The sequence below is a fragment of the Leptopilina boulardi genome, unplaced genomic scaffold (assembly GCF_019393585.1).
Source record: "Leptopilina boulardi isolate dan_hultmark-lab unplaced genomic scaffold, ZJU_Lbou_2.1 LbouV2_31, whole genome shotgun sequence".
NCBI classification, from domain to species: Eukaryota; Metazoa; Arthropoda; class Insecta; order Hymenoptera; family Figitidae; genus Leptopilina; species Leptopilina boulardi.
Genome location: NW_026137874.1, coordinates 954966 through 970186, shown reverse-complemented (window position 1 = coordinate 970186; position 15221 = coordinate 954966). Strand labels below are relative to the sequence as shown.

Genomic DNA, 15221 nt, shown 5'->3' with positions numbered 1-15221 from the left:
TAGAAATGTTAATTTCTCAATGGAAATTTCTCATCAAGAGAGAAATTTCCACATAGCGTGTGGTGGGGACTAGTGCTGGGCCAAATGTGTCATGGTTCGCGATTGCAAAAAATCTGGATTGTTAATTGTGTTCCGATTGTTTTTGCTCAATTGTTTCAAGTAATGGATGATGAGAGTTTCATTGATTTATGGTTGTTCGAATGTATGAAGTATGAAGCAGCACATTAAACGGTTTTCATATATCTCAAAAATAACCACTATCAATGGACGCGGCCATGTTTTCTGGTAGCAGAAATCGCGAAAATCTTGCCTATTAAATTCCTCGAATTAGTTTAAAATCACGATAGTGGAATCTACAGAATGCCGAAAAACGATGTGAAATTTAAGTGTCTACCAGCTACATTCGCTTGGACCCTTTTGCTCAGCACTACAACACTTTTTTTCTACTTCCCGTAAGTATTTGCACGTCTCTTCTTACTCTCTTTTTTTTTGGTCTTGAGCCCGTGTGCGCACATCACATCAATCTTTTTCTTCCCTGTTTCTCGATGGACCACATTTCACATGATTTTCATGTTACAGATTAAAATTCCGTATGTCACTTTTCAATATTGGTTAATTTCAATCTTAATTAATCATATGTCAGTTGATTTGATATGTGAGTGTCATGTGTTCAAGTTGGTTTTTTTCGTATTAATTTTTTTTTTGTTGCCTTTTTAATGAACGGGACAAGCCCATAACAAGTTAACGATAAACTAGAGGCAAAAACAAGACTTTGAAACATCTAATCCTAGTATATTTCTTCGTATTGTCAACTTGAAAAAGGCAATGAATCTTTTTGAGATCTTTGATTTGTTTAATAAAAGCATTTTTTAAATTAATTTTAACAAGTTAACGGACTTTTTAAAAGAACTTTATTTAACGAGTTTTAATTCGTTTAATTAGTTCATGTTCGTTCATAAATAAAGTGGCTCATGACAAACTCGAGAGAATAAAGGCCTCTTTTTTTTATTATTATTATTATTTACAATCCGTTGATATTTTATTTTGCAATTATTTTTCAAATGTAATTTAAAATAAATTAAAACATTGAAGTGAAAAATATAATTTGATTCATTTTTGTGATAACAATAATAATATGAAAATTATTCGAATGTAGAATATAAATAGTTTTGATGTTGGAGAAAAATTCTTAAGAGAGTATCTAAATATAGGAAGCACTTAAAAAAATAAAATACATTATCTATACAGATGAATGTAATTTATTAAGGCATATTCTAATTCTTTAATTCAATGACATTTGGCTTTTTGAATAAAAGATTTGCAGAAAAATTGAAAACAACCTTTTTTTTTTAATAAATGAAAATAATTTATTTATTATATTCTAGGTGCCAGTATTATATTGGACCGTATCCATGGGTTCCTGCATTGCAAGGTGTTATTACATTCTTTGTTTTGACAAATTTTACATTGGCAACGTTTATGGACCCAGGAGTAATACCAAAAGGTAAAATAAATAAGGATAAATAAAAAAATTGAAAGAGAAAATGTTTAAGTTTGAAGAAAAATTAATTTAAATATTCATTTTCAGCTCCACCAGACGAAGATCGAGAAGATGATTTCAGAGCTCCTTTATATAAAAGTGTAGAAATCAATGGAATAACAATTCGCATGAAATGGTGTGTTACATGCAAATTTTACAGACCACCACGTTGTTCTCATTGTAGTGTTTGTAATCATTGTATCGAGGTAAATAATATTTTTCATTCAATTTAAAATTATTCTTTCTTTCAAAATATTTAAAAATTTATTTAATATATAGTAAATTATATGAAATGAAAAATATTAAATAGTAAAGAAAAAATTGTTTTCTATTTTATAAATTATCTTGGAAAGATAATTTTCAAGTATAACGTCAACAACCTACATTATTGAAATTTTCTAATCTAATCTTTTTCCAAGATAATTAACGAATACAATACTATTATTTACTTTGGATATATTTTTTTTATTTACTTTTTCTACATTACAGACATTCGATCATCATTGCCCATGGCTAAATAATTGCATAGGCAGGAGAAATTACCGATTTTTCTTCTTTTTTCTCTTGTCGCTTAGCTCACATATGCTCAGTATATTTGGACTTTGCCTCTATTTTGTCCTTCTACATAAACAGCAACTAGGCGAAGTTCAGACAATAGTCGCGTATCCTTTATTGACCAAATATTTTTTAAATTCTTTTTTCTTTTTTTTTAATTTAGGTGATTTTTTGTAAATATTTCCTTAATATGATAAATAGAATGGTACTCATGGGCGTGGTGACGATACTGGTGATTCCAATATTTGGATTAACTGGATTTCATGTAGTGCTCGTTTTTAGAGGACGCACGACAAACGAACAAGTCACTGGCAAATTTGATACAGGTCACAATCCATTCTCTGGCGGATGTTTGCACAATTGCTGTTACACACAATGTGGACCGCAGTTCCCGAGGTATTTTGTTTTTTTGTAACAATAAATAATTGCAATTTTACATAGTTCAAATTTTTATTATTTTTTCTATTTTGCAGTTTAATTAAACCTGAAAAGTATTCAGGAAAACGACGCGGAGCTTGCACGTCCGACATCTCGATCATCGCCACTGAGAACCAGGTAAAAACCTACATGGATAGCAGCAATGGTGTTAGAAATGCCAGTTCAAATGCTTACAATAAGGTAAGAGCTAGAAAATAGTAGATCCAATTTTTTTTTTTCCTTTTTCATTATCACGTAACTACAGCGTCGATGGTGGCGTTAACGCTTCCTTATATGCACGATGTTAACCGAGTTGTGATAAAGTTTCCGAATTTCTCTCAGCTCCAGGTTTCAGTATACATTACGTTATTTCTTTTTAAAAATCAAACGTAGATTTTGTCAAATTATTTCAAATAATTTTATAAAAATTATTTTTTTTTGAATTTTAGAAAAACTACGTTCGATTTATTTAGAAATTCATAGAGAATTATTGTAGTTTTATTCTGCATTGCATGTGCAACGCTTTTTAGTTATTTAGAATTTTCCTAATTCTAATTTAGTTTCATTTTTTATTTAGAATTACACGATCAGAATTGAAATACCTTCCAGAAGTCATACACACAATTCACGTCAGAAAAAGTATTATTTTTGATTTTAAAATTCTTCTGCGTCTTTATCCTTGACTCCTTATTCCAATTTTTCAAGATTCCAAGTAAATTATTTTAATTTAATTATTGATATATAAAAAAAATAACTATGATAATAATAAAATTTGGAAAATTACAGTTATCTCCTGGTCGTGATGGATCCGATACGGATATGGAGCCAACGGCTTCTCAATCAGCTGATTGTGAGCCAACACCTCCGTTGCAGAGGCACGGATCGAAAAGTAATTTTTTCCTGCCATCCATGGAGAATAATGACTCTCCACGACATCCTCTTTCACCGAGAGGAAGAGGATTGCCAAGAGGCAGTCCTCATCCTAGGCCGAGGTACAAAATTACAATATTTTTATATTATTCATTTATAACTTTAAAGATTAATTTTCGATTTTTCTTTTTTTAATTTATAATTTATGTTTTAAGAAAGAGATTTCTTTTTAAATTTATTAATTTGAAAAAAATTGTTTCTTTTCTTTTCATTACGAATTGACTTTCGTATAAAAAGCGATCTTTACAGAGGAATGAATGGATCTCGTAGTCACACGCCAGATCCATTATCACCAGAAGGTAGTGGATCTCCGGCAATAGGTCCGCAGAGAGGTCAGGGACAAGGTGGTGCCAGTCCAACGATGCAGCAACGAATCAAAGCCATCGGTGTACCCACCCCGCTTGCCATTTCCAGTCCAATTCGCAGGTATTGTAGATTTTTTTTTTTTTTTTTTTTAATATAAATTTATAAAATGATCCTTTAAATATATATAAAAAAAGATGTTTTCCTCCTAATTAAAAAAATAGTCTTCCTTAAAACAGTGTGCACTAACAATTTAAACTAATTTTCCAATAAAAAAAAAAAATTCTTTAATGTTTCGTAATTAATCCAATAAATAATTCTAAACTCTTATACTAATGATTAAAAATCTTGCTGCATAATTATTTTTTTTTTTAATTGTAAAATATATTTAGCTTTGCATGCATCGCGACTCATATTTTGGTATTTAATATAAAAACAGTGCCGCTATAGGATATTAATATTGTACCTCACGAGCACGTTGTAAAACAGATAAATAATGTTCGTACTCTTTTTTATGTCAACCCTTTATAGGGCATGGTATATATTGTAAGCAAGAGCAATTGAAACGATAATCCCTTGGTTTTTTTTTTTTCTTCACTTTTATAATTATATTACTGCACATCGCTTTCGTTGGATATTGTTCCAACAGCAAAAAAAAAAAAAAACAAACAAACAAAAAAAACAGAAAGAACTCGTAAAAAGAAAGTTGCTCAAAAAATAAATCTATAGAAGGAATTAGTTTTTTCTGCACGAACATTTAAAAAAAAAGAAAAAAAAAAAGATATGTGGTATATAGATAAGTTTGTGTCCCACTGCAGGGAGTGGTAACTGCAAGGAGCTGTTTTCTGCCAACATGTTGCGACCTACTGCAGGTAAACACGAACTTCATCCTACGAGGACGTTCTGTAGTTTACAATTGTACGCTTCTATTGCATATTGAAAAAAATCATTCATCATAATCATGATTAATTATTATCATTAATCCACATTATTAGTCGTTAATTATCTGTGCCAAATACTTTTCAATTAAATAGGGTATTTGTTTCGATCAATCGCGATTAGCGCTCTTCTTTTTTTTATTCACTGATCGAAATAAATATTTTTCTGTTTAATTTATTGGAATTTCCTTAATTAATTGAATAGAAATTTTGAAATAAAGAGAAAAAGAATTTTAGTTATTTAGATTTTTTGAAAAAGTATTCGCATAGAGCTAGAAAATGGACTGAATAAATGTAGAGATTTTTTTTTTAATGGAAAAATATTTAAAAATTTTAAAAAATCATTGCGGTTTTAATTCGATTTTGAAAAAAAAAATCATCCAGAATTTTGTTAAACAACTGTCGCTATTCTTTTTACGTTTCTTGGATAGAACGCTACTCTCACGAGGAATGCTGCGCTGCTCTAATTATTATATCTCTCTAATTATATATTAAATATTCTTTCTGTCTATGTATTTTTTTTCTCTCTTTTTTTGTGTACGAATCGCCAGAATATTAATTGTATGCAAATTCAACAGCACTCGCATACTTTGTATTGGTATTCACTTTGTACGGCGCATTGTGGGTTTTTGATATATATCTAATTTTTTTTTTTTGTTCAGCTCGAATCCTTTTTGATTCTCCTTTAAATTAGTTTTTTTCAATAATTTTAATTGTAATGGAAAAAAAATCTCAGCATTATTCTTTTTTTAGATCAAATCCAGGAACCCCGACGCAGGTCCGTCGGCCGGATTTCATTGGTGTGAATGATGCTCCCACTTATTATGACGTCCAACAGTGTAATGTTGCCTGTACACACAGCAATTATAGTCCACAGCGACGTTTTCTTTCGGAAAGTGAATTGATACGTCAGGGTAATGAGCATCCTTATTCACGAACAAATAATACAGTTGATAATATTCGTGAACTTGCCGGTTCACCACAACGTGGCGTTTACATGTGGAAGGATAATTCACCAGGTAGTTATCCAGTGGCATCAACAATGATTCATCAACCCACAATACCAACTCAACGTCCACCACCATATGATTATTATCGTTCAAATCCAACAAGTCCCACGCAACAATTTAATGCGAATAATAATAATAATGCAGCGGCAGCAATGGCATTACAACAAAGACCACCTTATCATCCAGCTATGAGAGGTGGTGTTCCTGTTTTTCCACCTCAACATCCACATCATCAATCATCGCCTCAAGTTAAACGAAAAACAATGGCAACACCAACAACACCAACATCAAATAATGACGCACGACGACGTCCAATGAGCTTTGTTAGAGCTTTAGAAATGACTGATTCAATGGAAATGGTCTCTGCCGCCGCCGCCGCATCAAATGACACAAGGTCACAACGACCAACAACACCAACACCTGATCGCGCAAGCGTTTACGATATGAATTATGAAATATCCGTATAGCGCACCCTTTTTATCTTCGCGCCATTCTATGCAAAAGAGCCGGAGATCGTTGTCCGTGAATCTGCAGACTGTTTCCATATCATGTGCTTCAGCGAGCAGAAAATGCGGGGATACGAGATTTTTGTTTAATTATATACTAAATATTGAGTGCCGAAATGAATCATAACACACATACATACATATACGGAGAACTCAGTGATACGGAGAATAAATTCCAGATAAATAGCGAATAATTAAAAAAAAAAAAAAATTGAGAATTCTCCGACTATTCAAGAAATTTAGTTTTCAAATAAAACTACAAATACAGAAAAAAAAATTTTGAAACTACTTAAAATAATTAAATAAAAAGTAATCTCCATTTAAAAATCTATTAGAGAAATAAATTTCTCAATTTTCTCGAATTATTCGCTATAAATCTTGGATATTTCGGGAAATTTGGTGATGCATTTTTTTTTTCATTTATGATGGAGGAACAATTTTTTTTTTTCGTAAAAAAAAGAGTGTGGAATTATTTTCAGAGGAAAAGGTGCAATTTAGGATATTTTCCGTTGACGATGAGAAACTCTGTGCGCGAACAAAATCGATCAAGACTCAGAATATGTTTCTAAAAAGAAAAATCGAAGAATTTCGAGGATTTTTTCATCGCCGTGAATTTTTGTAGAGTAAAATTTGGAATTCTGTAAGTTCTGTTTTTTTTTTTTTTTTTGCTTAAAAATTTTCGTTTCTTTTTAGGTTAATCTATTTTAATATTTATTTTCTTCTTTTTTTATATTAAGTATTTTTTTATGTTTTTTTTTTTTTTTTTTTGTATTTTCTATGAAATTTGCGCTAATCGTGAAAATCACGAGAAAATTAATACTTTTGGCTATTTTTGCCATTAAAAAAAAATTTTAAATTAATGAATTTTGATTAATAAATTCGAAGTAAAATTGAAAAAAAAAAAGTTGAATTATTGAATTTTAAATCATTTAGAATTATATTTTCTAAAAATAGATTTTAACTTATTCTATATAATAGTCGGAGGGCATTTTTGGTTTTTAAAATAATACCATAACATTTAACGAATAACTGACATGAATTGAAAAAATTGATATTTTTTTATTGATTTTAATTTATCTAAAAAAAATTATAGATAAATATTTTCATTAAAAAATTGTCTAAAATATCTTATAAAATTTTTTAAATCTAAATAATATTTATAAAATCATATTTAAAAGCGACACGATTATGATAAATTCGCAGGGTAAATTTGTAGAGAAGTTTTTGCTCAATAAAAATTTAAACGGGTCGTTTTTAAATTTTTCTTTATAAATTAGATAAATATCATAAATTTTTATTTTTTCGTAAATAATAATATTCGTTAGTATTCAATATACATATAAGGCAAAAAAAATTTCCAATGTAAATAAATTTAAATGACTATTTTTTTCGCTTGGTAAAAACAGTTTTTTAATTACAAAAACAATTTCTGACAGTGAAAGTATAAAAATAAATGAAAGTTAGATATTTTAATAATGAACTTGCGACTTAGTATTAAGATTTAAAATGTTTTATCTAAACTTTTCAATGATTCAACAATTTTTTATGAATTTAAAATTTAAAGTCATTTAAAATATTTTTTTTACAAATTCAAAGTGATGATAAAGAAAAAAGTGTATACTCTCTATAATAATTTCTTTCTTTTTAATTTTTTAAAGAATAATTTAAAGAAAATTGTTTATATTTTATTTTTCTGTTAATTAATAGAAATTTTTGAGATCCTGAATTTGAAAAAATACTCCTGAAATTCTTACGACTTTTTTTTTTATTTTTCCTTTTCTTGAGAATGATCTCAAAACGGGTTATCAGTTAATAATTTCCTTTTTATTGGAAATTCTGAAGCTCGGCCGTTGGATAAAGTCTGACTTTTTATTTTTTTTTTTTGTCAAAAGAGCTGAACACTTTTTTTAATTAACACATAAGGTCAGTTTAGATTTTGATACAGTGTTAATCGTGACTATTGATTTGATTAAAAAAAATATATAAAAAACCACGAAAGTCAATCACACTTTTTTCAAAAAATATGATTCGACGAATAAGTGTGATGTGAATATTGGAGATATTTCCCAATGAACTCTCTTTTTATCTCTCACTCTCTTTCTCTGTATCTTCCTCTTTCACTTTTTCTCTTTCACCAAATGAAGATAAAAAAAAAAAAAAAAATATCCGTGTCCAAGTAAAAGAGAGTTACTTAATCGAACTTAAGTCATCGTCAGGATAGAATAACAAATTTTTTGTAAAATAATCGTGGAAACTGTGTAGTAAATTTTTAATATACGAAAAAATATTTAATGAGATATTTATACGTAAATGATGTAAAACATAAGACCATTATTTTGCTTGTTTGTTAAATATTTTTTTTTATTGTCATTAATGTGTCCATTATTTGTTTTTAATATCACAATATATTTGTCTTGAAGACGATTCAAATGATGAAAAACATTTTTTTAAGAAAAAAAAAAAATTATTTAAATAAGATTTTAAAAAAACGAATTTTTCAAAGTATGCAAGTGATGAGTGAAAATGATTTTGATGAATATGTAATAAAATTGAGACTCTTAAACTTTTTGTTACATATACATATATATAAAAAAGAAAAACAAAAATGAAAATGATTTTGTAATATATACATTGCATAAATCAATCGCTATGTACTTCTCTTTGTACTCATTCCATTTCTTATACAAAATGAACCTTTTTACGGAAAATACTTAAGTTTCGGAAAAAAAATAGTAAAGACTATTTTAATTTCGTTTTTTTTTGTATTTTGTTATTTATTTATTTTAATTTGAAAAAATACATCACAATTTTTATGAAAATAGTTTAAGATGATATACATATATAATTGTTTGAAAGGGTCAAAGTAAAATAGTGCATATCGAAATAAACAAACAAAAAAAAAAAAATACAATGATACTGAACCAATTTTGAGTCTATAATCAAGTTTCGTGGATCAAATTGCAATTTTTTTCAGGAATTCGTGAGTCTGACCAAATTCTTATTCTTATCAAATAGTAAATCGTGCCAAACGGAGATTTTTCAAAAAAAATATATATATATCACGCATCCTACCCATTGTTTCAGCACTGAGAACAACGGTACAATCTTTATGAAATGGTAATGATTTCAAAACAAAAAAAAAAAAAAAAAAATGTACAAGATGCGACGTATATTTAGTGTTTGTAATTTGATGTACTTGTACATATTACTCGTTATAATTATTTCAATGTACATACGTATATATTTCGATACTTCACGTATCATCGCTATTCTATAAAAATAAATACTCTAAAATCAATCTTTTGTTTTCTCTCATATTTAAAAAAAAAAGAAATTTTTTTTTCATACGATCTTACGCAAATTGAAAAAAACTTACAAATTTTTTTTTTCTTTCATTAAAAATCAAAAAAACTAAATAAATACAATACTTAATTTAAATTATTTATTATCAACAAAAATATGAACTTAAAAATATTAACAGTCTTGTGTTATTGAGGCTAGTTTTTAATTAAAAATTAATTAAATTTAACATTTATTTCCATTTAAGAATTTTTTATTTAATTAAATATGTCTTTTTTTATCACTTCTTGCTTATAAAATTATTTTAAAAATAATTTCATATTTTAAATATATAATATGTATATTGAACATTGATTTCATTATCAATGATTTTTTTTCTAATATTTTCGTCTTTTTATTTTTGGCAGAGAAATATTGACCGTTTCAATTGAACGTAAAACTGGTTTTTTAATATTCGTCACAATTTTAATTGGTGATTCTTTTAATTCTTCCTTACTGTTTGAATTATTTTCAATTGAATTGATAAATGGCTTTTTAATATCTGTGACAATTATTGTATTCGCTTCTATTGGTGATTCTTTTAATTTTTCAAAATCTTTTTCACTATTTAAACTATCAGAATTTGTGGAACTTACTTCTGAATTACATGAATTAAGAAGCCAATTGAGAACATGATCTTTTTTCGAATAAATTCGTGAAACTTCCGTTTTAGGAATATTATTCGATTGAATTGTATTTTGAAATGAAAATGACGAACAATGGCTATCCATGCTTTTTGTTGGTGAATTCACATTCATTTGAAATAAAAGATTTTTCAAACTTTTTGGCTCGTAATTAAATGTTTTTGTTGTATTTGAAGTACTGTTAAAACAAGGATTTTTAACAAGCGATGAATTTTGTGATTTTGACGTCTGGAAAAAAAAATTTTTGTTTAATATAGATTTTTTTTTCAATAAAATGATAATGAAATAAATAAAAATTACCTCCATTGTTTCTAAAGAATTTGTCTGAGATTCAGAAGTATAATAGTTAAATGAAACTATCTTGCCACAAATTTGAGTAACTTTCTCTTTTAAATCATTAAGAAAACGAGTTTTAATCTCATTTTTGTTATTGCACTTAATAATAGTTGGAAGTGATGTTTGTAGGCAAAGATCTGGATGAACGAAAATACGATTTTCAGGTTGTGAAGTACTGACTAGATAGTAATTGATATTTTCCGAATTTCTTGGCAACATAATTCCATACTGCAAATATAATAAATTTATCAATTTTAATAAAAAAAAAATATTCTTTATATAAAAAAAAAAAGAAAAAATTAAATTACCATATGTTTCCAGTGATCTCGAATTACGTCGTAACTTTTAAATCGACTCATTTTAGGAATGTTCTTTGTAACTTCAAGTAATTTGCATTTATGGAAACTAAAAAATAAAGAATTTTAAAAATACATAAATTTTATTCAAAAAATTAATTCAAAAATTTTACTTATAAAATGTATTACCTGGGCAAAAGAAATACTATTTCTTTTTGAAGAACTTTTTCTGATGAATCAACAGTTTTTAAACTCAATGGATAAACTTTAATTCTCAATGGAGTGACTCTTAAAATTAACTTCTCATCTAAAAGTTTATTAAAAAAATAAATTCAAAGTTATTTCAAAGTATTAAATAAATATATTGAATATTAAAAACAAATATATTTAAATTTACTTTTAATGGTTAATTCCAATTTTACAGCATCCAATTCATCTGTGAGATTTTTGTAATCTTGCCCATTAGATAAATATTCATAACATTTGTTCCAAATTGGCGTTAAATTATAAATAATTGTGTATTTTATACAAAGTTTAAAAATTTTTATTGTTACACTTTGCAAACTCGTATACTGAAAAATTATTAAGTTTTTTTTTAATGCTTTCTTATTAACTTTAAATAAATATATATATAATTATTATCATTAAAGAAAAATCACTTACATTTATTACTTTAAAATCTAAATATTGTTGCAACCTTTTTGTTTGGTAAAATTCTTTCGTCATTACAATGTATGCATAGTTTTCTGTTTTAGGAATTGGTGAAGCTATTACTGTAGGAAAATATTTGATAATATCCCTGAAAAAAAAAATCAATTCAATTAGAATATTAAAATATACTAATTATTTATAAATAAAATTAAGAAATTATAAATGTTTTTTCATACCTGCAGCAAATAACTTGACAGTGTTTAACATTGATAAAAATTTCATGATCAATTTGATGTTTACTGAATATACAACGAATACAGCATAGATTTTCAAATTTTGGTAAGTCCGTATATATCAAATTATTGAAATTCATTGTAAATGATTCTTGATAATCACTTAAATAATTGTAGTAATTATTACATGTCTTTTAACAAGAAAAATAATTATATAGGTTAGACAGCAACAAATATAAATATTATTATTGCATATTTCAATAATAATATTATTCAAAATTTCTTTTACCGTACATTGAAATAGTTATTAATTAACAAATTAACGTAATTCAATGTGTCAGTGATTTAAAATAATTATTTTAAACAAAGAACCGGCCTTTTTTGCACTAGTATTTGCACTTTTGACACTTTTTAACCTCAAAAAATATTAATGTGCGCATGTGTTGTGTTTTTAAAATGGGATTCCCTTTAATTACTCAAATTTATTTTTAAGTAAATATATTTAAATAGCAATTTGTCAAGAATTTAACAACTATTAATCATTTAATGATTATAATTTATAGAATACTTTTAAAAATAACAAATATATAATAATTTTTATTTGTAATTTTAAATTTAGCAGTTTCTTTTAAACTTTTTTATATTTACGATTGGTACTACTGTCATTTTGATTCCACTTTTCATTTCAAATGTAACCGATAAATTTTTCCTGAAAATTGTGAATTCACTGTTTAGAAATTAATTAAAAAAAAATGTTTGATGAAACAATTTTATTCACTCACATTCCAGAATGTGAAAATTTGTGTCGCTTTATATGCAAATTAAATGATGTAATAATCATTAATGGATCTCCAATGTCATTTTTTTGTTCTCAAATCTACAACTGCAGGTAAAATATTATTTCATATTTAATAATTGAATAAAAAAGAAATGATTTTCCATTATTCATTTGTTACAAGGTATTAAAATAAGTAATTATACTGATGATTTAATTGTTTATGCATTTTAAAATACGTTAAATTAAAAAATTTGTTAAACAATTAAAACTTAACCTAACATTTTTATTTTCTCCCATACTTGTTTATAATTTTTTTACAGATTCATTATCGATACATTTCCTGAAATTATGGCTGCACCTATGCCAGGAACAGATAATTATATTGAAATAATTATTGAAAATGATTATTTTCGAATTAAGAAATTGCAGATTTTTCTAAAAAGTGAAAACTTATTGGTAGGTATAAAAATAATTTATAAATATGTAAATAAATAAATTTTTCTTTTATTTATAAATACGTTGATATTTTTTTTTTTTTTTATAAAAAATGAATGAAAAATATTTTTTTTTCTCGCAGTGTTCCGATTCAAAGCCTGTAACTTTGGAAAATTACAAAGAATGTATAATGTACACGATAAAATGTAAATTGTCACCTACTTGGAATAAAATGGGCCAGTATCTTTGTCACGGAAATGATTATTTAATTGGCAATGAAGAAATTAATGCAATTAAATTTGATCTTATTGTAACAAGTAAGCTAAAATGATAAAAGTTGAAATTTTTTTTTTAATTTATATTTTAATTTTTAGTAAATAAAATATAATATAATTTTTATATTTTTATAGAACAAGGAATGCATATAAAATTTCATTACTTGAAAATACAAATGTATCCATTAAATCTTGAAGATCTTCAGCTTAATCCATCGCTTATGGCAGAATTTAAAGAAAATCCTAAGGGTTTTATTGAACTTGGCCAATCTTGGTTTAATGTTTTGCCTAGGTATTAAATTATAAAGTGATTTATTCTAAAATTATTATTTTACATTATGTGTATTAAATTTTCAGTTTATTTAAAGCGAGGCTTTTGTCCGTTTCAAAAGAAATACCTTCGGGGAGTCCTTTTAAAAATTATCAAGAACTTCGAATACATTGGAAAAATATGGTAAAAAAAAAAAATACTATTTGTGAAACACTAATATTTAATATATATTATTTTTATTTATGTGTAAAATAATTTTTTTTTAGCACGGATACATATTGCCAGAAAATGATGAAGAAATTTTATATTATCAAGTTCACTTCAAAGCATTTCCAGATCAAGTTTTTCTATATCCTAATGTATGTCTAAATTCTCAGCCTCCTAAGATAATTAATTATGAAAATAATTCTCTCATATGCAATAAATTCGAAGAAGATTTGAGAAAAAATATTTATTCAATTTGTGGAAAAACACTTTCTTTCGTTAAAGATAATTCAGAAAAATTCATCGATTTTAAAATTCCTTCAACTTCATATTTTTCTCCTGCAAGAAAGGTTAATTTTTCTATTTATTTTTTTTTTTTAATTAATCAATTATTCTCAGCATTTGTAGACACTATTCTCTTTTTTTTTTTTTTTAGATAAAAAAAGAATATTCAAATTCGAACATTACTCCATTCAAAAAATGTTCATCCAGTGATTTGAAAATTATTCCACTTTCATCAGTATTTAAAAATATTGGATATTCGGAAATTGGGAATGAAAAACAAATTTTAAAATTGAAACAAGAAACGGTAAATTTACAAAATTATTTTTTAAAAAACACAATAGGAAATAATTAATACATTTTTTTTTTAAACATTACAGTTAAATTTTCCGAAAAAAGTGATCATCCCTGAAAATTTGTCTACAAATTCTTCGCAAAAATTGGATTCAATTGACAATTTATCAAATGTTACAAATAAACTTAGTCCACAGTTGTCGACAAAAATTTTATCACAATACACACAATCGCAGCCAATTAGGAGAAAATTAATTTTCGATCAAAAAAGCGAAGATGATATCAGCCAAAAAAATGAAACCTACAATAATATTTTGAATCAGACTAATTATCAAAATTCGATAAAAAGAAAAACGCCAAAGGATAAGGAATTGTTTGATGCTTTACTTGAAGAAAAAGCGGATAATGATATTTTAAAATCTATTGTTCCATCTCCGGCAAAAAGAATTTGCATTTCTAAACAAAAACGGAATCCACCAATTATGGAATCGATTTCCAAATATTTTAAAGTACAAAAATCAACTCTTCATCGATCAATGCAAACTCAGGTAAATTATTTAAATTCAATAAAAGTACAAAGAATTATTTTTTTTTTATTGAAAATTTATATTAAATAATTTAATTTTATTATAAATATAGTGAATATTATTTTACCTTTTTTTTTATTGAGATTTAATTTTTTTAGGGCAACAAATTGCAATTTGAAAATCTTAAGAAATAAGCAAAATTGTTAATAGAAAATACTTTAAGATATAATTTGTTTCTATTGTTATAATATAATTTATTTCAGTTAAATTTTAAATTAATTTAATATTTATAATTTTAATACAGTTTTTCAAATTTATGTTATTAAAAAACTGTTATTGTTAATTTTTAATAATTTTAGTTACACAAATGTAATTCAAAAATTCTAATAAATAAAATAAAATTAAAAATCATTACAATTTAAATTTTCCTCTATTTTACGTTTTTATCGTTAAATTT

The 15221-nt window shown here is 25.9% G+C and overlaps 3 protein-coding genes across 4 annotated transcripts; 2 read left to right on the top strand and 1 right to left on the bottom strand.

Moving 5' to 3' along the window:
* The first annotated feature begins 42 nt into the window (after positions 1-42).
* LOC127283296 (palmitoyltransferase ZDHHC8) lies at positions 43-9497 on the top strand. Of its 2 annotated transcripts, none has more exons than XM_051308056.1 (9): positions 43-452; positions 1386-1504; positions 1589-1746; positions 2030-2202; positions 2297-2491; positions 2569-2713; positions 3299-3504; positions 3692-3868; positions 5437-9497. In XM_051308056.1, the coding sequence occupies exons 1-9, from the start codon at positions 361-363 to the stop codon at positions 6158-6160; spliced, it is 1989 nt and encodes a 662-aa protein (XP_051164013.1). In that variant the 5' UTR covers positions 43-360; the 3' UTR covers positions 6161-9497. The 2 variants fall into 2 exon arrangements, with proteins under 2 accessions (XP_051164013.1, XP_051164012.1); XM_051308055.1 differs by having other exon boundaries at positions 3680-3868.
* Positions 6845-12135, bottom strand: LOC127283297 (uncharacterized protein C18orf63-like). The gene is made up of 7 exons (XM_051308057.1): positions 11702-12135; positions 11478-11613; positions 11212-11386; positions 11004-11121; positions 10827-10923; positions 10483-10746; positions 6845-10410 (listed from the first exon to the last, which is right to left on the bottom strand). Exons 1-7 carry the CDS (start codon positions 11836-11838, stop codon positions 9877-9879), a joined length of 1461 nt encoding a protein of 486 aa, XP_051164014.1. The 5' UTR covers positions 11839-12135; the 3' UTR covers positions 6845-9876.
* Positions 12136-12369: 234 nt separating this feature from the next.
* Positions 12370-14908, top strand: LOC127283295 (uncharacterized protein C18orf63-like). The gene is made up of 8 exons (XM_051308053.1): positions 12370-12587; positions 12797-12932; positions 13054-13228; positions 13322-13478; positions 13544-13640; positions 13724-14011; positions 14098-14250; positions 14324-14908. The coding sequence occupies exons 1-8, from the start codon at positions 12451-12453 to the stop codon at positions 14852-14854; spliced, it is 1674 nt and encodes a 557-aa protein (XP_051164010.1). The 5' UTR covers positions 12370-12450; the 3' UTR covers positions 14855-14908.
* The last annotated feature ends 313 nt before the right edge of the window (positions 14909-15221 follow it).